Source organism: Gopherus evgoodei, chromosome 2, assembly GCF_007399415.2.
Source record: "Gopherus evgoodei ecotype Sinaloan lineage chromosome 2, rGopEvg1_v1.p, whole genome shotgun sequence".
Classification (NCBI taxonomy): Eukaryota; Metazoa; Chordata; order Testudines; family Testudinidae; genus Gopherus; species Gopherus evgoodei.
The window spans coordinates 105,426,572-105,454,176 of NC_044323.1; the positions used below are offsets into that span (position 1 = coordinate 105,426,572).

The 27,605-nt window shown below is 41.6% G+C and overlaps 1 protein-coding gene and 1 long non-coding RNA gene across 2 annotated transcripts in view; one reads left to right on the forward strand and one right to left on the reverse strand.

Annotated features, from left to right (window-relative positions):
- Window positions 1-27,605, forward strand: part of IKZF1 (IKAROS family zinc finger 1) — a 100,012-nt gene that overhangs the window by 13,505 nt on the left and 58,902 nt on the right. Inside the window, 2 exon segments of the mRNA XM_030551466.1 lie at window positions 700-753; window positions 8,771-8,884. Coding sequence (XP_030407326.1) covers window positions 700-753; window positions 8,771-8,884 — 168 coding nt within the window.
- LOC115646042 overlaps window positions 10,765-27,605 on the reverse strand; it is a 34,170-nt gene continuing 17,329 nt past the window's right edge. Inside the window, exon 3 of the long non-coding RNA XR_003998913.1 lies at window positions 10,765-11,334. This is a non-coding gene — a long non-coding RNA (uncharacterized LOC115646042). The remainder of the gene's footprint in view (window positions 11,335-27,605) is intronic.

A 27,605-nucleotide genomic window follows, 5' to 3' on the forward strand; every position in this document is an offset into this window, starting at 1 on the left:
CTTTGTCTCCTGGGCTCGTTTTGCTATTTTAGGGAGCTTTACTTCTCCCTGTGTAGAAGAAAGCTGATGTGGTCTGAAGCAAGGGCTTCTGAAAGAGTGAGGGCCAAATACTGAAGCTGCTGTTCTGCCCATCTGCCACTGCTTGAGGTGTATTCATTATTAATGGAGGCAGTGGCGGTTGCTGCTCAGATATGCAGCCCTGCCTGGGTAAATGAGACATTCTTCAGCAAATTGCTTCGTTTTTTGATTGCTGATTGTACGCGTGTCACCAAGCTGACTCAAGGTTCATCGATGCATGCTCAGTAAATTAGAAAGAACATAACTATGGATCAACCAAGAGAATGAATTCTGTGCCTACAATGACCCAGGGCCATTTAATTTTCTGCTTAATTTTGTTGCAGTCAGTTTGCATTTTGGGTTATTATGCAGTAGGAAATTAACAATAAATAACAAATTTGGTCCTCCTGTGCTTGTAATGATATTTTTATAAATCTTTGTAATGCTGTTTTTAAAAGGATCAAGGTCTGTGCCAGTCTGATACCCAGGTATGCAGGGAGGAAAATAAAGAGAAAAATACATTATTTTTGCCAGATAATCTCATAGTTAAATAGCAAAGGATTTTTCTTTCCCCCCACCCCACGCTTTTTGTCTTGTTTTTTGTATTTCACATTAACTTAATGCTCTTCCTCTCTTTCTTAGATTACTTGAGGAAAATGGAAACAGATGAGGCTCAAGATATGTCTCAGGTTTCAGGTGAGATCCTTAAAGAATACATCTACGATAAAAATCCTGAATTCCTGTTAATCTCTGTACCAGAGTGCAGTGTTGTTGTTATTGTCATTATAATTGCTTTGGATTTTTTGTAATGCCAAAGTGGAAAGCAGGACATAATTAATGGTATCACTTAATATCAAACATAGTAGTGCATAGACTTTTTAAAAAGGAACTTTATAAATAATGAAGCCAAGGAAAATATAAATAGTTTTGCATTAAACCTAGAGTAGTATATCCTCGAAGCATGGACAGACTCACCTTGGAGGGTATTTTGAGGGGATGGGGGAGCAAACAAAAGATTGACTGGTACATGCTGGTTTCAGGACAAATAAACTTCAGTCATGAAGGGAAAATATTAATTTAAAAAATTGCTCACCAAATAGGTTTATGGAATCTCTCCTACCCCTGCCCCCAATCTTTTATAACTCAATTTGGCTTAAGAAATAAAGACTGGGTAGATAAATATCTGGGTAGATAGTAAAAGCCATAGCACCAATGGCATTAGACTTTAAGGGTCAGAACTCTTTTATTCCCAGGTATCAATGCATTGAAAGAATGTTTAAGTGTTGCTTGGAAGAGTTAGGCCTCTAAAATCTGCCCTATGAATATCATAGTTAGGATTCTACAGGCTCCTGGCTTCTTGTGTTTCTCCCATTGGGAGTTTTATTATTGACTTCATTGGGAATAGCTCTGGTCCCTTGGCAAGGCTGAAAGTATAATTATCAAGATAATACTATTCTTAATACTATAGTGCTCCATCTCTAGTCTCAAGGAGCCATATAGTTTGCCCTCTCCATAGGTTCCCTAATATTTGACAATATCAATGGCAAATGACTTTCAGTTTTCACTTTTAGTATGCTGTCTAGAACAGTCCACCTTTGTTCATTGAGGCCTCCATCCTGCAGACACTTAAGCAGGTGGTTCACTTTAACGGACAACTGTCACAGTTAAAATTAAACATGTGCATAAGGGTTTCGAGAATCAGTGCCTAAAGAACAGCTGTATGTGACCATAAAATGGCCTTGGACCTTAGAGCTGGTGAGGACATTTTTTCCTGCCAAAAATTAGATGAAAACTGTAAATATCATTTTCATCTATTTTTGATGGAAAAATGAAAAAGTAAATTATATATATGCAGAACTAAATTTTGAGAGTGTGTGTGTGTGTGTGTGTATATATATATATATATTCAAAAAGATTTCTAAAAAACTAAATTTTTATATATATATATATAATTTAATTTTAGAAATCTTTTTGAGTTTTCATCAGAAAAGAAAAACCATTTTTTAAATTTTTTACATGAAAACCTGATAAGTTTAAAATAAAATAGATGTGTCCCATAGAACTTTGTTTTGACCAAAAAAAAAAAAAGCCATTTTCCATCATACTTTTCAACAGAAAATTTCCAGCTATTTTGTATAGGTTTGTTGATATTGCCCAAATCCTCCTCCTCATCATCATTTTTACATTATAACTAAATATACTGAGCATCAAAGTTTTATTGCATATTGAAATAATTAAAAACTTGCTATCTGTGTATAGTTTGGCATATACGCTGCTCAACAGGAAAAGCAATGGAGCACAGATCCTGTATTCCTTGTATAGACAAAATTATTAGGATCTGTTTAGACTAGAGCTTTTAGTTGTGTTCTAATTCAAATTCAATGATTCTGTGTGCTGCAGAATCCTGTACATGGGTGCCTCTTGGGGATTCGGCTCTGCTGGGTTCCAGGGGCTGGAGACAGTTGTATCATTCTCTGCCTCTATAGCAGCATGTATCCTAGTGGATACCCATACGCAATGTTATGCTTCTTAAAATAGCATTAACTTGAACTCCACATCTGCTCCTTCTTGCCATGGCTGGCCAGAGGCAGCATCACTCCCATACAAGCTATGCTGCTGTGAGGAGGAGCAGTGTGGTGGGCTAGCCCTCTAGGGGACGGGAGGCTGTTTTGACTCATGGGTTAGGAGGCCACACTCTCTGCCTCTTTCCTTGGAGGGAAGATTTGAAGGGAACTCCAGTAGTATTTCTAAGTGAGGGGAATACTTCCAGCTCTCCAAATGCTGAAGGATTAGTACCACTTCTAGTATTTCCGCAGCATCCTTAGGTGGCAATAAGTGAGACAATAAGTAAGATTCTATGGTGGTGATTTTCCTTTCTCAAAAAAAGTGAACTCTGAGGTGAATTTTAGCTCCTTGATATAATCTGCCAGCAGCAAATGCCCTGCATAAACCTCTCCAGTCTGCTGTGCCAGTGACCCATTAATCTTTTACTCTTGGGCTCTGTTGGAGCAGAGACTGTCAGTTCTACTGAACAGTTAGTTATGTTGGTGATGTGATCAAATGGCCACAGAATAACTTACACTTACTTTCATTTGTTATCTGAGCTGTGTGTGCACGGGGTATTCGAAAGGCAACAGCCTACTGGATTAACCCCCGCAAGTACTTGACTGAGCCCTCATTAATACAGGTAAAGTATTCTGATGGTGGTGGTGACATCATCGACAGGTCAACTGCTGATTCAATAAATCATTTCAATACCTTATTTTTCAATCTGATATTATTGTGTATGTGATGCTGCGTACAGTAGCATGGTCTAGTTTTCATGCCATAAAGAACAGCTTGGGGGGTGGTCAGAATGCTCTCTGGAGATCACAGGAGCAGTTGCATGCTGCTTACACCCCTCTAAGGGGTGCTACTTATTTCCTTCCCATAAGTTTGGCCAGCTCTGCTGGCCAGTAGGCATGAGATGAAGGGAATCATGCCCTATTGGGCATGCCGTATGCTTCCAGGGACATAATTGCAGGGCAAGGCTGCTGTAATATGTTGGGGACGAGCTTGGCAGTTGTACAGCCCCAGGACTGAGGGGTCATAACTGCAGCTCTAAATTACCATGGTACTCTTCTCCTGCACTGTGCCTAGTGCTCCTCAGCCCCACTGTAGAATCTGAGCCAATGGGCTAGATGTGCCACTGCCTTTTGTTTGGTATAGTTATTGATACCTTGTAAAGTAGGTGTAAGAGCCCTGTCAAATCAGAATGGTAGTACTTGGAAGCCATTTAATTGCAGAGCTGTAACGGACACAAGGTGTGTCAGTGGAGAATCAGGCCAACACAGCATAAAATGGGCATAAGTGAGATCAGAGTCAGGCCCTTTGTGTTTGCAACACGAATGTTCCCACTTCTTGGAATTCGGTCACTGCTAGTTCCTAAAGGAACCAAAATCCTCTATGATAAGCTCAGAGTTCACCCTTTTTTCTCCTGAAAGTGATATTTCATGAGGCAAGCAGTTGCAGTTCTGAAATGAAGAGAGAGCTGACATACATTTAACCAAACAGTATCCGGTGCCCGTACAAGAGAATCAGAAAACACAGATAATATCTCACTTAACCAGCAGTGTTTATCCTGCTAGTTTTTTTTTTTCAGTTCTAGATTGGGTCTAACAGTTGAGGGAGAATGAAAGACCAGTGAGAATGTTTTCACCACTATCACACAAAGATCTCCCCAAGGAACCACTGTTTGTAGGTCTCCACTTTTGCCAGTTGATGAGAAAACAGGGAAAAAGGTTTTGCTTCCAACGTGGCAGGCTAGAGCCTCAGCTGGTGTAAATCAGCTTAGCTGCATTTAGTTCCAGTCATTGTGTCTGATTTTCTTCTTAAGCCAGTGTAAACTGGGAGAAATTTCATCAATCTTAGTGACTTTATACCAGTTTAAAAGTGACATAAGTAAAAGGAGAATTAGGTTTCTAGTCTTCAGTCAAGACAATCTTATTTCTTTCTTCTTGCATTACTATGTAAGTGACCATAGAGTTATCACTCAAAATAACCCTAAAGCTTCAGAAGCCTTTAGCTAATATTAGTTTCTAGAAAAGTAAAGGTCCAGTATTTCTAAAAGAAAACATTTACTGTCTTACTTTTAATAAGACTGAGTGCTTCTAAAGCACCTTTCTGGCCTGAACCTCGGTGGCATCAAAAAATTCTGTGGAGATGCTGAAGCAGCTCTGTGCTCGTTGGCTTCACTGGGAGTAAAAAATGCTTGGAACATTCTTGGATTGGTTCCGTAAGTTTCCCCAAACTCCTGTTTGGTAGTCAGTGCTTTCATTCCCATGATACAGATGGAGAAACTGAAGTACAAAGATGTTGAGGGCCTTCAGTTTGCAAAATAAACAATCTGCAGGGTTGGGCCCTAATGCTGCAATTCTCTCACATGTGTCAGGGGTTAGGCATTTGAGACCCTATTTGGAGAGCCTAAATATGGATTTGAGTGCTTGATTTTAGGCATCCAAGTTTAAAATTTTTGGCTTAAGTGACTTACCCAAGGTCACCCAATGGCTCAGTGGCAAAGCCAGGAATAGAATTCAGATTTTCCAGCAGTCCTGTGCTTTCCCTCTAAAGCTTTTTATAAACAAGGGTATGTTTTAAGGCTGTTTTAAAAATACAAAATTTACACTTAGATGCTAGACTGCTGTGTGTGTGTGTGTTTCACACACTTTGAGCAAAACTATGTATAAAAGTGGAGTGAATGTGTGAGACTTCTATGATTTCGTGACATTTTAACAAATGGTCCCAGTGCTCACTACTAGCTTTAAAATCACATCCCTTACATCTGTTGTTATTCTGGACATGCCTGTAAGAAATTAAATGGAGAACTGTTTCTTTTCCCCCTTTCCATTTTTAAATTCATCTGCAAGAAATGTTAGCAAGATTGCATATCTGTAAGATTGCCATGCAGTAATGAATTTATCAGAGTGTAACAATTTAGATGTAGTTAAGGCATGAAATAAGAATATCATGCTCTGGAATCCAAAAGAAAAAGCTCCCCAAACATAGCTATTCTAAAACTATTATTTTTACCCAGTGTTTTCTTATACAAGGATTGTGCTATCATGTGCGGTGGGAAGAAATCCCAAGCTTCTATGGCAAGAGTTATTAAAGCCAAGTTTGCAAAGTGGAGTTTCCTCAGACAAAGCAGTGTGTTCGATCTTCAGCTTGTGTAAATCGGCTCCACTCAAGTCCACTGATTTGCACCAGCTGGGTATCTGACCCCATTCTTCAGTAAAACTAAACAAGCAGCAATCCATATTCATCTGGCAAACCTGGTTATTTACAGTAAGCTGCCAAAGTGCTTGACCTTCCTTTAAAGATGTGGAGGTAAGATGCCTAACTTTGGGGAGGAATACAGTTCTGATTTGTGCTTGCTATTCCATGTGGTATGCAGTTACCTATTTAAACTGGTCTTGAGAAACACAAGCCCGATAATTTTTATGATCGCTTTTCTCCCAAATCTAGAGTAAGTATGTGGGCTTTAACTGGCATAATGGAGAGCACAATAGGGCCTTGAAACTTGCAAGTGGCTTTTGATTTATTTATTTTTAAGCCATTTTGCCAAGAAAAGTCTAAGATTAGGGAAACTTGTTCTGAATGGGAATGACCCTCGCCCATGAGTTAAATTTCTTCTTCTTTTCTTAAATAGCTCAAATGTTTAAACCATATTACCCCACTCTCTGTAAGATGCATCTCAGCTTGGCAAGTTGTGAGTTGCCGTGAAAAAGTTGTTGGCAAGTCTTAAGTTCCTTAAAGCCTGTAAAGTAGTGAAGGAAATTACAGGGCTAGCTGCACAAAGCCGCTGAGCAAATAATAATCAAAACAACATTTTAATCAGCGTACTTCCTGCTTTGTCCTTTTTTGCTCTGAGTTCATGCTCTTCTTTTCCCTTACTCAACCCATCTTCAGCTGGACATCCATATCTAGTCAGTATTATTTGTCTCTTTACGAAAATACCATAGAAGTTAGAGATGTGAAAGCCATTTTAACCCATATAGTCTGTCCTCCTGCCAGTGCGTGGATTAGTCCCTACAGTTTATCCTGAAGTTCTTTGTCCACTGTAGTTTTAAATGATTCATCTTACGCTGCTCCTGCAGCTTCCCTTGGGAGACTGTTGTACAATCTGATAAATTCATCAATAAGAAATTAAGTCAACTTCTTTCTTTTCCCTTTTTAAATGTAATCCCCTTATACCTAGTTATGTAGCCACAAAGTCCTTAGCAGCACTTTCATTTCTATACCATCTTCAAATACTTGTGGATGATCTTCATAAAAGGCCCTCAGTAAAGTTAGTGGTGTTATTACGGCATCAATGAGATCAGAATCCAGCCCATTGTCTATCTCAATCGTTATTGTTTGATAAAAGAATTGTCTTTTAATAATGGTGGTCTAAATTAATCTCCTAGATAACTCCATTGGCTACAGTATAGTGACACCAGGCCTGAATTTGACCCATAGTGTTTAAAGCCATTGTAAGAGGGCCTCTTGGCAGGATAATGCATGCTGTAGCACTAGACAACAGTGTTGTACCCACAGAGAATGAAAATTAACACAGGAAACCTCCCCATCTGTCATAGTGCAGTAATTAGGAGTGGAATTATTTTCTGAAACGTTTTACATTTGGAACTGAAATGTTACCTTTTTAATTTAAAAAAATTGCTATGGAACCTGATTTGTTTATACAGCAAAAAGCTTGTATTCAAGCTATTGGTTTGTTTCACTTTGCTAATGAGAGATCACAAAACACAAAGCAGTACCATGTTGAGTTGTACTTGATTTTGGCAGCAGTGTACTGGGAAGCCAAACCATGCAAGGTGCTGAGCGACAGAAGTCACTGGGAAATGAGGGAACTAAGCATCTTGTAGGGTCAAACCATTTTTAAGCCTTTGTTGTGAGTCAGCCAGTGAGAACTGTGGCGAAGAGTGACGCCATCCTGTAGACCAGAGTGGGCAGACTGTGGCCCATATCCAGCCTGGCAGATCATTTAATCCTTCCCTCATCTCCAGCTGGGGAGCAGGGTCAGGGGTTTGTCCTGCTCCGGCACTCCAGCCAGCATGACCCCTCCCCTCCCCCAGCTTGACCCCCTCCGGCCCCAGTGTAGTACGCGGAGGCGTGGCCTGGCTGCTCTGCACGCTGCCGCGTCGGTAGGCGCTGCTCCTTCCGCAGCTCCCATTGGAGCCGGAGGGGGGACATGCTTCCAAGAGCTGCTTGTGGTAAGCGCCGCCCAGAGCCTGCACCCCTGAGCCCAACCCTGCACCCCAGTCCCGTGCCACAGCCCTGGTCCCCCTCCTGCCTTCTGAACCCCTCAATCCCAGCCCAGATCCCACTCTTGTACCCCAAGACCCTCACCCCAGCCCCACCCCAGAGCCTGCACCCCCCAGTCAGAGCCCTCATCCTCCCGCCTCCGATGCCCCAACAGCCTGCCCCATCCCTGATCCCCCTCCTGCCCTCTGATCCCATTGGTCCCAGCCCAGAGCACCCTCCTGCACCCCAAACCCCTCATCCCCGGCCACACCGCAGAGTCCACACCCCCAGCTGGAGCCCTCACATCCCTCCTGTGTACCCCAACCCCATGCCCCAGCCCTGATCTCCCTCCTGCCCTCTGAACCCCTCAGTCCAAGCCTGGAGCCCCCTCATGCACCCCAAACCCTCATCCCCAGCCCCACCCCAGAGCCCTTATCCCCCCACCCTAACCCAGAGGCTCCCCCCCCCGTACCCTGAACTCCTCGTTTCTGGCTCCACCCCAGAGCCTGCACCCTAGCCAGAGGCCTCACCCCTATCCCTCAGTCCTACCAATTTCGTGAGCATTCATGGCCCGCCATACACTTTCCATACCCCAATGTGCCCACCCCTGCTGTAGACTCTAGTCATTTGTGAGCAGAGCTTTTAGAGCATTCAGACAATTTGTCAGTATAGTTTTGCTGTTCATAAGTGCTAGCACCAGAGCAAAAATCTGCTTATCTTCATGTAGCATCCAGAGAAGAAAGTAGGAAGTCAGTCCCTTGATGTTCTGGATAAAGTAAATCTAGCAGGGATGTTCTTCCAGGCATATAACTGTCACTGCAGCAGGAGCTTTTCATGCAAGAGGATAGCAGGCTAGGGTCCCTGGTAAGTGTTTTATCTATTCCATCCAATATTATTAATCTTACGTTATTATTTATTCTTCTGTGAATAGGAAAGGAAAGTCCTCCAATAAGTGATGTCCCAGATGATGCAGATGAGCCCATGCCTGTACCAGAAGACCTTTCAACCAGTACAGGAGGACAGCAGAAGAATGACAGAGTTTTGGGTAAGATGGTTGGTCTGCTGTGTTTAGAAATATTAGTCACCATAGTAGTATTAAACAAAACACTCTATAGTTGACTGTTATACTAGGAAGTCTTGAGTCTCTTCATTGCCTTTAGCAGATGGTAATTCAATGAGGTTGTTCAGTGCTTTCCCCCCAGCCATCACCTAGGGGAATGCAGTCTGCAGGCCAGCAGAACTAGAAAGATCCTGCCATTTGTCTAGTTTCTAAAGCATGACTGGTTGCATGCATCTCTCTCAAGGAGATGAAACCCTTCTCGTTCTGCATAGGAAACTGTTCTGCTGTAGGGATCGGTAATAGATTATGAAGTGCGTGGTTCCAAGGCAAAATAAAGCTACTCCAATTTTGTTAACATGTGGAACATTCAGTTTTCTGATCTGAAGATTAGCTTGGCCATGAGCATGTTAGCTCTGTGCTTGGTGGATTTCTTCAAACATTTCACATTATAGCATACGGTTTGCTCATAACTTGCAAATTCTTTGGCTATGTATGTCCAACCTTTTTACAGACTGCTCTGCAATGACGCTTACTGTTTTTATTATGCATACCCTGAAAATCACTTGAATTTCTCTTTCCTGTGTAATCTGCAAAATGGCCAGATCCATTAGTTTACAGCTAATCATGAACCAGGACTGATTTGCAAAGTGCTGATACTTCTTAGACTAAGAGCTTGTTTGCTTCGCCCTTTAATCCACCCAAGACAGGTGTGAATTCTAATGAGCACTAGTGTGATGAGCACTAACTGGCCCATGTGGACCCTCCTGGCATGCACTAAAAGTCCTCCACTGTTCATTAATGTGTTACTGTTCGGAATGGAGCTGTGTTAACATACACTAGGGAAATTTTAGTGCACGCCAACAGAGTTTACAGTTAGTGTGCAACATGCTAATGCACACTGGAATTTACACCTGTCTGTTGTGGACTAATGCAGTGTGTAGACAAGCGCAGAATCATTAACTCACAGCCCAGTGTGAAGGATTGGGTCTGTTGCTGCCTGACACACGTATGTGCCTATGTTTACTCTGGTAGAGAAAAATATTCAAATATACCTGTGCTGCTGCTTGTCTCCACTAGGGAGGCCAACTCAGAAGGAATTTACAAAGCCATAGAATCAACATTTCCTCTGTCTTCCAGATCTGGGATTAATACCAGGAAAGACTGAAATGTCCCTTTCCTTAGGAAGAGGCAATAAATATTAATATGCCCTTCTTGCCTGTTGCCAGCGCTGGGAGTTAGTAAAATTCCATTGATGTTTGGATAAACAGAGGTGCCAGGAGAAGGGTTTATTTTGTGGTAGCAATTAGAGGCCCCAATAGAGATGGGGCCCCATTGTGCAAGAGGCTATATAAACAAAAGATTGAGAGGGTCCCTGCCCTGAAGAGTTTATACTCTAAACAGAGAAGACACACAAAGGATGGGAGGGGAAGAGGAGTCACAAAAAGGGGAAATGGCTCATCCAAACTGATCACGTAGAGCAGGGGCAGAGCAGTGAATAGAACCACCAGCCCAATACTGCCTTGGGAGTCTTGATTTTGTTCAGTGCTTAAGCAAATATTCTCAAAAGTTGGAGCATAAAATTAGGCTCCTAAAGCTGTAATTAGGCACCTAAAATAAGTGGTCTGACTCTTTAAAAAGAAAAAAAAAAGTACAGGTGCTCAGTGTAACCCATGCAGCTCCTGCTGTGGTGTTCTGTTCCATCTAGTGGCACCAAGGTCACTTAAAGAGAGATTAATGAGTTTGCGCTACAGCCTTAGCAAAGAGCAATATAGCTTTTAGCTCATGCAGTAGAGGCTCATGTATTAAGCTCCTGAGGTCCCAGGTTCAGTTCCGCTTGCCGACGACTGGGGTCTGTCAGTGTTACACTCAGTAGTTTTGAAAATCAGTCCACTTATGAATTTAGGAGTCTAACTTTAGGCACCTGTTTTTGAAAACGTTGGCCTTTATATCTTTGTTAACATGCTCAGTGAACTGAACCTATCACTCTCCCACAATAACCTGCCATTACCACATATTCAAATCTTGACTTAAAACCGCCTAATCAAATAACTGGTGAATATAGATAACTTTTAAAACAGCCAATATTTTGATTACATCAATTTTATTTAACCGCACACAGATTATGCAAAATGGGCCATACTGAAACCCACCTTTGCTGGTGGTGCAGTTTTCCTATAGGCTTCTCAGCACACCTGTAGTGAGATTGCAAAGTAGTACATATCTACAGGGAGTTTTTATAAAACAAACACATTGTTCTTGGGTTTCCCCATACAATGAAATATATCTCTTCTCCTCATAGGATCCCAATGGTAAAACAGGTCTTCATTATCTTGACTGCAGCATATCTTTCTACAGCTGCTGAAAGACCCTCATGTACCATCCATGGCTTCTTGGGTAACAGGGATTACTTTCTTGCAAGGAAGAGATGCACTGTCCTATATAACAACAAAGACAATTTGCAGTACTCTGCTCTCTGGGCGCTATTCATTATAGCCGCTGAATCCAACACTTATTTCATAGAATAGGATCCAACATGTATTTCTCTAGACCCCAGAAATGGATTTGCTTTCATCCTTTCTAATACTCTTTTCTCCCGGAGCTAATCATAGTTTTTCTTTGAAAATTATATTCTCCTGTTTAAAAGGCCTCAATTTCGTAATAACTACCCCATATTCCACACAAACGTAGTGCTGTGTGAAGTATAATACATGCATCTGCTTGCTACCTTTCTTTTTTTTTTTTTTTAAAGTAAAGATGGGGTTCATAATTCTGCCTTCATAATACTTATCAGTGCATGTTACAGGGTCCCTCCAGTTGAACAGTTGGCATTTTGTTTATCATTCCATCTTTGTCAGAGTTAAATACATGACTTCCATCTCCCATTAGCAAGGCTTGGTGTGCAGCATGCATTTTTACGTAGTCAGTGAAATAGGGCTTCCAGAGGTATTTTGGTTTGATAAGGTGGCTCCCCCATCCAGAAAAAGTTTAATGGCAGCCAAGGTTTAATGAATGCAATAGTAGAGATACTACAATGTTTGGGCCATATAACTTGCTGGACAGCTAGGAGAAGAACCTGTTACCACTGTGACAGTGGCACAGAAGTGTAGAAACGCCTTACATTGCACATTAAAGGAGTTTTTGCTACACCTCTATCAGATGTATTATCTCTCTGTGTATTATCAGAGCTCATAAGTAAACTCGTCACTGGCTTCTGAGAATACTCTAAACCAGCAGAGCAAAGCACCAATAAAGAGGGTCAGGGGACATAATTTAAGTAATTCCCTGATCAGCTTGCCAACTTCTTTACCATCTAACTCCTGGATCACTTTGAGGTTGAATAGCTTCCTCCTTCAACCTCTACTTCTGCTGCTCAGTGTACCAAATCTCCTTCCTGCCTTTCTTCTCCACCCTAGATTTCCTTCTTGTTCTGATCTGGCACTTATAACCGTTTTTCTTTTCTTTTTGCTCTGCTCACCCAGACCCACCTACTCTGAGTTTCAGGATCTTTACTCCTAGAAACGACAAGTGATATTTTTAAAAGTGCCTAAATGACTTAGGAACACAAGTTCCACAGAAAGCCACTGACTTGTGTTAAGTCACACAAGGCCCAGATTCTGAAAGATATTTAGGCTCCTAACTTCAATGGAAGTTTGAGGATCTGGGCCTTGGGCACTTTTGAAAATCCCACCCTTTGGTGATCAGTGTTTTATAACCTTGCATAGATGCATAGTCCTACTTCCCATGTTTAACTGTTAATTAAAAAGCTGACCTGGAATATTCGGTTCCCATTCTCACTGCTCTCATTCAGGGTTTGTAATAAACATTTAGAGCAGTTGCTGTGAATCGTCACTGCTGAGCTCCTTGCATTTGATAGGCAGTTACAGTTTAAGATCTTCTCACCCTGAGAATTTGCCCTGATTTTAAGCCATCTGTGGCGAGCCACTGATGTGCAAACCCCTAGAATAGACTAGTAAATCCCCCATTTGCATTGGTGTAACTTGCCTTCGTTTCCACCCGTGCAAATAGAAGCTTCCTTTGCCTACATTTGAGTTTACATAAGTGTGCCTACATCAATGGCTGGCCACTGATGGCTGAAATGTGAGGCAAATTTCAAGCTTAGATGAGGCCTCAGAAACGAAATTGTGGGCCCAGGGCTCACAAATTTTCTGAAACTATAGCTGCCTGCTAACAGTGGGTATCCATATTGCTTACTCTCAGCAGCTGCTTTAAACATTCATTTCAGAATTGAATGGGGGCAGTGAAGAGAACCAGTGGCTTTGTAAACGAAAGGTAAAAGTGGCCACCAGCCCAGTAGCAAGTGATTGCTATGGGCTTGGAATTTTTAGATCACAGGACCATTCTTCCTTCCCAGAGTGAATGGGGAAAGCTTCTCCCCCACGTGTTGAAATGTGGACAGACTGTGAGGTAAAATGCCCAAAGTCACAGGTTTTAGGGGTCACAGGGTGGGGGGAGGGGGAAATCACTCTTTTAACCCAAGGCATGATGGCTTTTATTGTAAACTAAAAACTCCAGTCAGTTTTCTCAACCCATTTAAAAAATATAGCATGGGCGGAGGGCATGAAGGGGAAGGGAAGAGCAATATTGGTTCCTCTCTCCTCTAATTTGAGTTTGGTAAAGGGCTGATATTACCTCCCTCCCACACACCTAATTTTCAGTAGGAACCTGCTCAGTTACTGAACCTCAGCACCTGGCATCGTTGGGACTCCAACACATCCCTAGGACCCTTTAGTCCATGTGTCTTGGTGATTCAGAGAAGGTGTCACTTGTATTACTGTCTTCTTAGATCTGGTGCATACTAGGCTTCTCACTCCTGGATACCATAGTCTTTTATTTCTCCTAAAGCACTCCAGCACCTGGAAAGAGGATACCAGGGTACACAGGTGCCTGAAGGTGCCACCTACTACAGGTCAACTTTAAAATAGTTGTGTGGCAACTCACAACTAGGTGAGTGCAGGCAGAGAAAAAGTGAGAGACGGCTGCTGAAAAAGAGGGAGACAAAGCAGGAAAACAAAAGGGGAAGTGCATCACCCTAGATTGCAAAACACAGTCCAATTGGTTGCGATAAGTCCATATTACTCTGTCCAGTTAATTGCTATTTTGACAGTGGAACTGTGGGCCCCAAACTATTAAGCATTTAGGAGGGCAACAGAACTAAACTCTTTACGGTCACCCAATCTGTCTTATCCAGTTGGACTTTGGTGGCCAACAAGGGTGCGTTCTGTGTATGTATAATAAAATACTTGTGTGTGTAAAATCTCAGAGAGAAAGAGAGTGAATATAAAGCTAGAGTGTGGCTTAAAGGGTTCACTTTCATCAGTTTGGGATGTCCATGTTGTTCACATGACTGGAAAAGTGCTGAGGGAGTTATGTGAATCATCCTGAATAAGTGCTGGTAAAAACTCATGTATTCTGTAGGCACCAAAGATGTGACTGAAAAACTACTTTAGAAATGTTTTGGGGAAACTTGCATGTTTGTATTGGAAGTTCTCTATTAAATCCTCACAATAAAGCCGGATTTCTGCAGTATCATGAATCCAGCTGAAGAGGTTTCTGACGGAGTGAAAAAAAATTATAACCAATATGTTTTAGAAACTTTTTAAAATAGGGAAGCTGGGAATCTCCCCTCACATATGGGCTAAAGCTTCCATTGAGGAGATATGAGATAGTGGATCTTAAAACTGTCACTGGTGCAGCTCTGAATATTGCCTGCAGTTGGACCCTGGCCAGTATGATTTTGTGGGAAATTCCACATTTGAGAGGAAAGTAGGAAATATTTTTGTGGAGGTTGTTCTTTTTAAAAATATGGCTGAATGAAACAGCTCAGAGTTTTTCTATGTTAGAGTAAATAGGATGCAGAAGAATTAGTGGGCAGAGTGCAAAAAGGACTGTTAAAGGTGCATGATAAATCACACAAATATCATTACCACAGAAGTTGGGGGAAGGGTGTATGTGATGCATTGTTTATACATCAGCCTGGCAAAAATTCTATTTGCCCATTGGATAGAATGAGACGGTGCGCTACACATATATTTATATGGACTGCTGAAGTGAGGCACTAAGATGATGGATGTGGAGGGCTAATGGAATATTGAAGGATTTTGCCATGCTGCTGAAAACAAGCTGTGCAACACAGATGATGGTTATTTTCAGCAGCTTATAAATGCAGACAAATAGGGACAGTTTTCCATGAGGCCAGTGAAAGATAGTTCCTTGAACCCAGAATTATATCCCTGATGCATTTAAAAGGCCTGCTAAAAATAATGGCATGACAGCTTCTCAAAACAAAGTTGTAAGAATTGTTTATAATGGCAAATGTTAGGTAGTCTAATCATATGGATCACTGCCACGCCCCTATCATAAAATACTTTAACACAGGGCACTGTGGAAGGTAAGCCTGAAACCTACGATAAAACCTGTGTCAAATTCTGCTCTTGAGTATAATCACTTGACTTCAAGTACTTCATTGAGACCAGAAGTTATCCTAAATAAGATAATACTTTGGGGCAAGGGGTGTTATATTCTACAAGCAGCTTTTTCATGCTTTATCCTTTAAGTGGAGGAATGTCTTCTTTACCCAAAACACAACAACATTATGGGTGGGAATGCCCAAATTGTGTAATTTGTAGATCTGATGCCATTTTAAGGGTACCCAAGCATTGCTGAGGGCAGCGCAAATGTCCACTAGTAAATGTCATTGCTATGCCAGGGAAAAAACAAAACTGTCCGAGTGTTATTTCTTCACAGTGGAAAGTAAGGCCTTGTGTATACTACAAAGTTTTGTCTGTAAAAGCTGCCTTTTGCCAACAAAACAAGGGAGGTGTACACACTGCTAAGCTACTTTTGGTGGTAAAATAAAACCACCTCAATGAGAGGCATAAAGGTTTTTGCAGCAAGTTAAAGCAACAAAGCGTCAGTGTAAACACTGCTGTGTGTTTTGTTAACATAACTGGCTTCCACCAGTATCCCACAATGCCTGCTCTGACTGCTCTGCTCACTTTTTCGATCACTGCTGCCCTGCAGGCATGCCCCTCCCCACCCTTTCAAAGCTCAGGGAAGTATCTGACAGCTGAGCATCCTGCTCTGTTTGGGGAACAAATTGAAAATCATTAATGTGGAATGCTCCTCTTCAGCACTGCACTAAAAACGCAGTAGCAGGCGGTGGGGAGTGGGGACAGGAGACATTGCTGTGCTGCTTTGACATTCCTCAGCATGGAGAGCTCACAGAGTTTTTCAGGATGCTGCTCCCCGCAGCTGAGGAGGCTGTGGGAGAACTCGGAGGGAATCACAGAACCATTGGCAGGCAGAGGAGGCTGCTTCTGGAGAGACTGCTGTGCACAGCAGAGCAGAGCAGAGCTGGGGGCTGACTTGGGGGGGTCCTCTCCCCCTACCTCAGCAGAGGCCGGTCAGCCTGCTGTCTCCTTTGCACCAGACACACCACTCTTCTTTCCCTCCTCCAACCCCCTTTCAGTTGAAAAAGGGGCTGACAGTCTACTAGGATGCCTCTGAAACGATGGGAATGAGAAACCTACATCATGTGACGCTGTACCTACCCTATGAGGCATTTGCAAACCCTTCCCAAAGCACCCCCTGGCCAGTTGCACAGTGGGATAGCTACCGTAGTGCACTGCTCTCTGTGTGGATGCAAGAGCTGCTAGTGTGAATGCGTTCTGCCAACACAGGGAGCTAGTGTGGCCATGCAACAGCAGTTTTAATTAAAACACTTTAAAGCAGCATAACTTTTGCCATCAAAACTTTGTAGTGTAGACAAGACCTAAGCAAGCAGTGAGCTTTGGCAAACTGGAGACAAGCAGTGTGCTTAGCTGTGTGGCTTTTAAGTACGGATACTGAGCCTGCTGATCTAATCTACAGTTAAAGGAAGTTGTTTTTTTATCTATGAAGCACATCTCTTCTGCTCTGATAAGCTCCATTCTAGGTGGGGAGTTAAAATTATCTAGCAGGATCTCAGCCATGGCTGCAGCAGAGCTCAGACAAGTAGGGCTTTTGCTGGATGTGGGGGAGTAGATTTTAGACTGGGGAGGACCTTTGTGACAGTAGCTTGCTAACCTCAGGTTATTTTAAGGGAATCACTGTGTATAGAGAGTTTGGATGGGTCTCAGGTCCACACACTTTTACATTTATTATTTGTTGTTTACCATTTGGCTCAGACTCGCTCTCTCGCATGTGCAAGTTCTGACTAAACCTGAGCATGCTGTAGGGTTGTAGTCAAAGCCAGAAGATGATTGGTCTAACCCATGATGCAAAGAGCAACTGTTGCCTGAGATTTGGATCTAACTGATCACCCTGCTTTTTCTAGTGGCATATTATCCTCTTGTCACACGTGTAACTTGGGCTACCGCTGCATAAATTAGGGCCATTTTTCAAAGGTACTCAGGCCCCTAAAAGTTCAGATAGGTGCCTAGTGGGATTTACAAAAGTGCCTAGGCACCTAAGTACAATTGCTTTTGAGACTCCCCCTAGGTGTTTGGCTGCTCTTTAGGGGCCTGAATACCTTTGAAAATCTGACCTTTAGTGCTTGTGTACATTAGGGGCATTGGCAGTGGTGTAGTTGCACTGATGCAAACCCTTAATATAGATGTGCTGTACCAACGCAAAATGGAGCTTGCACTTGCACCAGTACTACAATAAGTTGCTTCAGGGCAGTGTGTCTACATTAGTGGTTTGCACCAGTGCATGATGTCAGTGTAGCTGCACCAGTGCAAATTTCCGTAGTGTACGCAGGCCTTAAATCTCTGATCAAGAAGGGGCAAAAGAAAAGCTAATTTATTTATTCCAGTTTCCTTTTCTAAATTCTTGATCCAATAAAGTCTGTAACAAAAGCTCACTGAGTTCAGTGGGACAGAGATGTGTTCCTGGATCTTTCCAGTTCTGTTAATTGAAGTCCTCTCCAACCCTAATCAAAATGGATCCCGCTAGGGAAATTGTGCACCGAATGCAGAAGGTTGAATTCCCAGCAGCACACCTTTTGCTCTTTTCATTGCAAACTTATGAGTCTTTTATTTATAGAAATAGGGTGAAGAGAACAGGCAGTTGACTTGTGAGCTAAAAGGAATCTGTTCACCAGAGTCATGGCTTCAGGAAACAACTTGTAGAAAGTCCAGCTCTGACCTCAGTTATATACACTCTGGAATGAATAAGATAGAAGATGAAGAAGCAGGAAATAAAAAGCTGCACATGCTCTACATACCGTTACAGGCTTCCCCCTGCCACTTCTACCCACAAGGGCAGAATTTTATGTTGTAAAGATGCATGTGTGGGAAAACTAAATATCAAGATAATACTCAATTTTTTTTCAGTTTGCTGCTATTTCCTTGTTTTGTTTACATTTTTAAGTTAGGGATACCATTTTCAAAAGTGACTAAGGACCAAATTTTAAAGGTATTTAAAATTAAGATGCCTAAAGATGCCAAATGGGATATTCAGAAGTGCCTAGTGGCCTAACTCCTATTGAAATCAATGAGATTTAGGTCCCTACAATTTTTGAAAATTGGATATAGGCTCCTAAGTCACGTAGGCCCAGATTCTCAAAGGTATTTAGGTATCTAGCTCCCACTGGAATCACTCAGAGTTAGGCACCTAAATACCTTTTGAGAATCTAGGTCTTCGGAACTTTTGAAAATGTTACCCTGGACATGTAGACAATTCAGTTTATAAAGCAGACAGCTAACTTGCCATTAATTCCTATTTAGCAGAGATGTTTAAATAAATCCAAGTTTTGGTTGCTGACTGTCACCTTTGCTCCTCTCCCATGCTGCCCCCCACCCCAGTTTAGTCAGAATTTTTCTTCCACTCTCCCAAGTGAACTAGCAAAGAGTTTTAAAAGCAGAAGAGACTCATGTACTCCCTAAAACGTGTAAGTAGAACTTAAATTGTAAGCCAAATTTTCTACTCTTTTTTTCTGACCTGGAAAATACATCTTTTGAGGAAGTTGCTTTTACAAAGTTTTCAGTAACCTTGTTTGCTCTGGACTTTTATGTGAAAGGAGATGAGCCTTCCTTTTTATTTATTTATTTTTTTTAAAAGGAGCTTTAACAGAAATTAGAATTTGAGGGAATAACCTAACAGAAATTTCTAGTGAAATGAAAGGTATGTTTTAAGTGAATTTGGAGATGCTTTCAGCATGTGTTGCAATTTATATAAGAGGAAATATGTATTGTGCATATTTCATCATTTAAAATCATCCTGTATTTGCAACAGGCAATGAGCAGCAAACATCCCCACTTGGATGGATGTGAACTTGGCACAATCCTGGGGAGTGAAATGCTCGTCCTTTCCCTTTCAAGATATATTTGCATCTCAGGGTGGGGTGAACAGGGTTATGGGCATGTAATTCCTGTGGTAGATATATGTTTCAGTCTTTGCAATTGGCATTAGGAGTTGATATTAAAGCGGAAGGTCTTCATTAGCACTGAAATGAGCATTGCGAGCCAAGGAATATCACTAATCCTGCTCTGTTCACACGGGATAGTCTCTTTTTTGTAAAGACAAGGTGGTTGAGGTAATATCTTTTATTGGGCCATTTTCTGTTGGTGAGAAAGACAAGCTTTTGAGTCTCAGAAAACTCTTCTTCAGGTCTGGGTAAGATACTCTGAGCGTCACAGCTAAATGTGAGGTGGAACAGCTTGTAAACAAATTTTCAGTCCGCCCTCATGACAGAGTCTTTCCAGAGAAGAACCATGCATTTCTTTCTTCCTGTGCCTGTAAAGAGATCCCCACTAAAAGTAAACTGATAGGTCTAATCCTACTCTTCTTACTGTGAGGTCAGTGGACTGGTTTCTACCCTACTGCCTGTAGGTGGGCCCTGAGAGGATTCACACTTGGGAGAGAGCAGACATTTGGCTGTGGAGAACAGTTTTGATTTGCAGCTGGGTTTCATACGAGCCTTGATGGTGCAGGCTGCCTGGGGAATGCACTGAATTGGCCATGGCCCCACCTTGGCCAGTCTTGCTCACTTTTTGGCCTCAGCTAGCCAACTGCCAATCACTTTGCTTCATCTGAGACCCCCCTGGCCTCCCTCCTCACGTTCCTCTACTCATGCTTCTGCCATACATTGGTTACTGTGGGTGCACAGCTCACTCAGGTTTCCACTGGAAGCCAAAGAAGCAGTGGCTGGCATGGGAATTTTGACTAAACACTGCAGGATTCCCCCATGGTTAGTTCATACTACTGTATCACAAGGACACTTGCACTTTCCTTTCTGAACTGGGACTGAGCCTTTTTCCCAGAATTTGAACAATTTTATCACTGAAATATCACTTTGCTGGAATTAGAAAAGGGCTGTTGAACTAAAGGGATTGCTGGAGCATGTTTGTACTGCAGGTCTAGAGCAACATTGTCCTAAAAATGAAGTGGGAATTGGACTTCTCTGTTTTGTTTTGTCACTGCCTGTTTGAACACACAACTGTAGAAATAAATATAACATGTTAATGCACTAACAGGAGATTTTAGTAACTTTGGAGCCAATCACATGCAGAGGCCTGGAATAAATAATGGTAATGAGGTATTACCTATGGTATAAACACATTTGCTTAATCCTACCACAGTGTTGCACGTAGATCCTAGTGAAATTGGTATCCTATCATGGGCTTATTGTGGTGTTAACTGGAATTTGTTACTCCTTGCAAAACAGTACAGGAAATGTCTCATTTTGTTAGTTCTGTAATTACACATTAACAGGTCTCCCTCCATGCTATGAAAGAGACTGATTTATATAATACAAGTTTGAGCCTTTGGTATTCAAGGGCCAGTGCCGAGATATTTTTAATTTAGAAATCCTCGTCTTTATTTATTTTTTATTTATTTTTTACGGTGCCCTCCTGGAATCTTAAAACAGCAGTGTTTCCCAATCAACCACTGTATGTTACTCCATCATTCATAAGTACTCTCTCTCTCTCTCTTTCTCTGTGTGTCTCTCTCTCTCATGTGCACACTTATGTATAGAAACACTATTCGTGTTTGTGTAAATATATGTAAATACACACACACACAAAGGGCTACATTATATACATTTAAAATCAAATCACACATACACAGATTTTTTGGCGTAGGATTTCTCTTGAGGACAGGGCTTCTAGCAATTTTTTAAAGAGCACTGAAGTATGCATTTTGCAAAATAAATACAAATAAAACAGATTTTTTCAAACACAGAAGAGGAAAAGATTAGTTGCTGCTAATTTGACAGTATCCCTTCTAATCAGACAAAGCTAGCAGTGTAAATTTCAGTTGGGAAGTGGGCAGGAGCTGGGGAGAATATGTTTAGTTTTTAGTTTTGTATTTATTGCATCTCTCACAGGTTATGTAAATGCAGTGTGCCCATGAACACTGTGCTGTGAGCAGCAAAAGGGAGTATGAAAATAAAATGGGCCAGAAAAGTCTTACAATGAAAGGAACAAAATCAACGTAGGATGCTGCACACCCTGTCCTCCCCTTCCTCCCCCCCCCCCCACATAAGTCCCCCCTTCTTCTTGCCTCTGAAAACTATATTCCGCTGCATGGATTTAAGTTAGTCATTAATGGCAGCATTAACTCTGAGGGCCTGATTCTCCTCTCACTCACACTAGTGTAGATCAGGAGTGAGTGACTCTGTTAAAGTCAGTGAAGTTATAGTAGTGTAAGTGAGGGGATAACCAGGCCATGAGAGCCCTCTCTGCAGCATCTATTGCATAGTTAGAGGATGGAGTGCATCCCATGGCGGCATGACTCCCAAGGGAGCTGTTCTGTTGAAGGTGGAAGCCTGAAGAACAGCCCAAGGATTCCCTAGGATCCAAGGGATTGGGAACAGAGTTCTCCATGGATACCATGACTCCATAGGTTTAGCTCTTGCCATCTCCAAGGCTCCAGAGAGTAGCTGTAGGTGGACAATGCACTTAGTTTCCTGGTGCCAGGTGGACACTGCACTTAGTTTCCCTGTTTCCTTCCCACAGGTAGGGTTTGTGGGTGGAAGGGCAAGATACGGCCCTACGTCAGAAGCAGTGCCACACTTCTGTACTGGACCCAACTGAAGTGAAGGATAATTGTGCAGTTTACTTCAGTGGGAACAGGATTATCCCCTAAGTGTACACAAACTCAGAATCTAACTCACTGACTGGTGTGTGTGCTTTATTTCTTAAAGTAGTTACCTAGAGTGTCAATCAGGTAGAGACTCTATGAGAGACAGAAAGGCAAGTTAATGAAACTTTAAAGGGTTGGTTCAGAATATTCAGCTCTAATTTTTTCGATCATTAAGTCTAATTTTTTACTTTTTTGTCATCAGATAGCAAATTTAGTAATGCACACTAGTACTTTTGGAGGCATCTTTTCCTCAGAACAGAGGGATGTCTGTATCATGTTGAAAAAACAATCACATAGAAAATAGATACAATATCTTGTATCTCCTGTTTGATATACACTTTCCACTAAAAGCTGATGCATGCTTTCTAGCTTGATAACCTAAGAGACGTTTCAATAGTGGATTGAACAATTGAATATGAAAGAGCAATTAAAATAAAGAACAACTCTGAACAGTAGTAGTTAACAACTTTTCTATTCTCCAGTCCCAGAAAATGAGTGTGATATTTAAGGAACCACCTCCAACACATGCAGGGGACCTACAGGTTGGTGCAAAATACAGCACTTCACAAAGCCTAGGCTAGTTGAGCAAAAAGCAGACCCCCAGCCTTCCTGTGTGAGACCTGGTGTTTGCTGTGTGATCTTTCTCCCCTAACCCCCCGCCAGTGAAACAGAGCGTAAGTACTTATGTTACTTGCGTACTTCCTGAGAACACAGTGATCCACACATTCTGGGCTGTGGGTTGTGTTTTTCACATTCAGGCATAAGATGGGAGTTCATCAGATAACTAGGGGTAGCTCTAGCAAATAGCACATTTGCATCAGCAGAAGCAATTTCACAAGACCTGCTGGGAAGGTTTCCCACAGCGCGCTGTGCTCCTGCAGTACTAACAGGCACTGCACGTTCGTTTGATGTAAAAGATGAGCCAGAGAAAATGAAACTCTTAACATTTTCCTCTGTCTCCCTCTGGGACCATGTGAGAGCCACATTTTACTCTTAGATTCATGAGTGCATGCTCAGAGTGACTTTGCTGGGAACGCTGTTTCCATTTGTGGTCAAAATTTGAAGAAATGGATGGCTCATCTTTTGTCCATTTAGATGGCAAGCTCTCCAGGCTAAGGACTATTGCTGTGTGTTTGTACAGCGCCTAGCACAACGTGACTCCGGGCCCTACTGTGATATTATAAAAATAATAATAATGACTGAGAATTTCAAAGGAGCCTAAGGGAATTAGGTGCCAAATCCCACTGAAAGTGAATGGGAGTCAGGTATCTAATCACAAAGGCTCATGTGAAAATACAGCCTTAAAATGCAGTGCTATTATAAGAAAAAGTGACTGTGTAATAATAGATGTTCCCTATTTTTGTCTGTGACTTCCAGGTCAAATTTGCTTAATTTACAAGTAAAAAGATAGTTTTCTAATGGCCAGCCCCCAAGCACTCACACTGGGCTCTGAGAATCTAACTGGGTTGCTTCTGGCTTAGGGTTTGTCTACACACAGAGTTGTTCCTGAATAACTCCATGTATGGACACTTGTATTCCGGAACAAGAGTACTTTGTTCCTGTTCAGCTAAACCGACTGGGTTACTGCAACATCCTTTTCTCTGACCTTGACAAATATAGTCTTACCCTGCTCATATCAGTTCAGAATGTTACTGTAAAGATCATTCTCCTAGATTGTCACTTTGATTATATCACACCTCTTTTTGCATCCATCCACAGGCTCCCTTTTCTCTATTACATCAAACATAAGCTACTTGTCTTCACTTTCAAGGCCCTTTATGGCTATCTCCACTATACCAATCATCTCTCATTTAGTTTTGAAAGGTATACTCCTGCCTTCAGTTGGCCAGTGATGCCAGCCTCTATTGTTCACTTCTTAGATTTTCAAACAAGCCCCTTTGTGCTTTCTCCAGTGCTGTCCCTCATTCTTTGGAGGAACTGTGCATAAACATCCATAAAGGCACTTCACTGCTCTCCTTCAAACCCCTCCTTACAACTCTTCTATGCCATGAGGAAGAATAGTAAGGGCCAATATGGCTCCCCCAGGAGCTTTTTAATGACCTAAAAATCCAAAAGGAATCCTGCAAAAAGTGGAAAGATGCACACATGGCTAACGATGAGTACAAAAGACTAGCACTAGCATGTGGAGGCAAAATCAGAAAGTCCCAAATGAGTTACAACTAACAAGGAACATAAAAAAGAATAAAAAGAGCTTCTGTAAATACATTAGGAGCAAGAGAATGATGAATGAATATGTAGATTCGCTACTTAGTAGGGAAGAAGAGCTAATAACTGATGACATCAAGAAGCTGGAGGCGTTTAATGCCTATTTTGCTTCATTCTTCACTAAAAAGGTTAATTGTAACCAGATGGTTTAGCACAGTTAATTTTAAAAAGAGGGAAGGAATGCAAGCCACAACAGGAAAAGAACAGGTTAAAGAATATTTAGCCAAGTTAAATGTTTTCAAGTGGACAGAGTCTCATGAAATTCTCCCTGGGATACCTGAGGAACTAGATGAAGTGAGCTTGGAACCATTAGTGATTATCTTTAGGAACTCATTGAGGGTGAGACAGGAGAAGGGCTGACATAGTTCCTGCCTTTGAAAAGGGGGACAAAGAGGATCTGGCGAATGCTATGCCAGTCAATTTAACTTTTATACCTGGAAAGATATTGGAACTAATTATTAAAAAATCTGTAAGAATCTAGAGGATAATAGCTGATAAATAATAACCACCATGGATTTGTCAAGAACAAATCATGCTAAACCAACCTAATTTCCTGCTTTGACAGGGTTACTGGCATAGTGGATCGGGGAAAGATGTAGATATGATATATCTTGATTTTAGTAAGGCTTTTGACACAATCCCACATGATATCCTCATAAACAGACTATGGAAATGTGGTCTAGATTAAATTACAGTAAGGTGCATGCACAATTAGTTGAAACACCATATTCAAAGGATTTGGTGTCAGACTGGGAGATTTATCCAGTGGGGTCCCACAGGGGACTGTCCTGGGTCTGTTACTATTCAATATCTTCATTAACGATGTGGGTAATGGAATGGAGAGTATGCTTATAAAATTTGTAGATGACACACTGGGAGGGATTGCAGGCAAGTTGGAGGGCAGGGTTAGAATTCAAAATGACCTTGAAAAATTGGAGAATTGGTCTGACATCAACATAATAAAATTCAATAAGGAGAAGTGCAATGTGCTACACTTAGGTAGAAAAAGTCAAATGCACTACAAAATGGGAATCAAATATGTTAAGAGCTGTTATAAAGAGAAAAGTGATCAATTGTTCTCCATGTTCACTGAAGGTAGGATAAGAAATAACAGGCTTCATCTGCAGCAGAGAAGATTTAGATTAGATATTAGGAAAAAAATTCTAACTACAAGGATATTTAAGCTCTGGAAAAGGCTTCCAAGGGAAGTTGTGGAATCTCCATCATTGGAGGTTTTTAAAAACAAGTTGGACAAACACCTGTCAGGGATTTTCTAGGTTTACGTGGTCCTGCCTCAGCACAGGGGACTGGACTAGGTGACCTCTTGAGGTCCCTTCCAGCCTTACATTTCTATGATTCTATGAGGCCTACAAAAAAATTGACAGAAGTTAGGTTGTGGTGTGCTGAGACAACCACTGCCTATCATGCCGACCAACATTATCTCATTGTGTACTCCCCCGTCAGTCTGTCTGTATGTATCTATTGCTTCTTCTCTTACTCTTAGATTGTAAGCTTTTTGGGGCAGGGGAATGTCTTTGGTCTGTATATGTACAGCCCCTAGCACAATGGTTCCCTGGTCCAGACAAACCCTTAGCCATCAGCACTAGTAATAAAGATTTTGTAGCCCAAATTCGCTCTTCAGTTACACCTGTCCTCAGATGATGGGGGAAAGAGGAATTTTGCTTCATGGATCTTCTTGTACTCCACATTGCACGGTGGACACATCAAGGATGTGACAGTTAGCTTTAGCTGGTAGGAAGTAGTAGCCTCCATGGAGCTGTTCTGCAGTTGGTGGAAAAGGCTTTTCACCACATTCAGCTGTCCAGCACACAGCCCAGCTACTCTGGCTAGGTGCTGGCATGAGAATTTTGCGTGTTATGGACTGAGTAACCACTTCATTATGGGTTTGGATCAACAGTGACCTTACAAGCCACTTGAAGCAATAGTGGACTGACATAGGAATATATTTGCTAGGGGGGTTTGGTTTGGTTTTGTTTTTGTTTTTTACTTTCCAGAGAAAGAAAAGTACATACATTTTGGGTGCAACTACTATTTTTTATTTTGTTAAGCAGCATAGGAGTTGTACTATATCGGTACTGGAAAGAGTCTAACTTTTCAGACAAATGGCTTTTCTAACACAATATGAATTTAGAGACACTGTCCTAGGAAAAAAATTAGTCAAATGTGAGCTGTCTTTCTGGTGCAGCAAAAGTGAGTCTCACATGAATTATGTTTGATAGGATCCTATTCCATCTGTTCTCAGATGTTGACTTTAATGGTACTGCTCCCATGCATTTTACTCACCTGTTTTATTGTTTGCAGAATCATGACATTAATATTTTGGATTTATAAGCAAGCATTCTATTATTAGTCACACCAATGATCTGTATGATTGTAGGTATAAATTTGGTCAACTATATTATATTGGTGCAAACTGAAGGCAGTTAAATTGACAGCTGACAGAAAAAAATCCTGTTTCCTGAAACAGATACATGATGCTCGTTGTTTCAAATTTTGGTCTAATTTACCTTAAAAAATACACTGAGCAGATGCTTTAAAAAGTCCCAGAAAGGCTTAAGCAAGCTAATGGCCCCCACATGATATACGAAGCATGCAACTAAGAGCTGACAGGAAGTTTGACAAAAACTTTGTCTGCTAGACATTTTTGAAGATTCCATAAAAGCTAGGAGAGCAGGAAACGCCTTTGCTGATAATCTTAACACATCATGAACACTTGCAAAAGGTAGATGGCCAGATTTTGATCACTCACTTCATGGCTGTCACAATACAGAACTTGTTTTGACGGTGCATAGTTGCATATCCAATATGCTTTTTAGCTGGATAAAATTACTCCCTTGATCTTTTCAATATGTCATTGATTATGCAATATTTCAGCCCTGAACAATTGCTGGGGGTAGCTTAAGATATTGATAGTACCTTTTATCTAAAATTGTGTTATTTATTTGTACTGCAATGACATGTAGGGACCTCAAGGGTGAATCAGGGCTCCATTGTGCTAGACTCTGTACATGCACACAACATAAAGATTGTCCTTGCCCCAAAGATCTTACAATATAATTGATGTTTTCCAAGCTTAAATAATTAAGCTTCATGACAGGTAGGTGGTATTATCTCAGTTTTACAGGTGGGAAAACAAATCCTCAAAGATATTTAGGCACCTAACTAACATTGAGGCACTGGGCTAGAGAGGTTTGAGTGACTGCAATAGTAGTAGAGCCCAGTAATTGAATTCACTGTTTTACCAGTCCAGTACTCTAACCAGAAATGAAACCAGGCTTTAGAGGGAAGCCCTTAATGACTGTTCTGAAGGATTGAGAGAGCAAGCCTGTCTCTCCAACAGCAACAGAGAAACCTTGAGTCTCCATTCCAG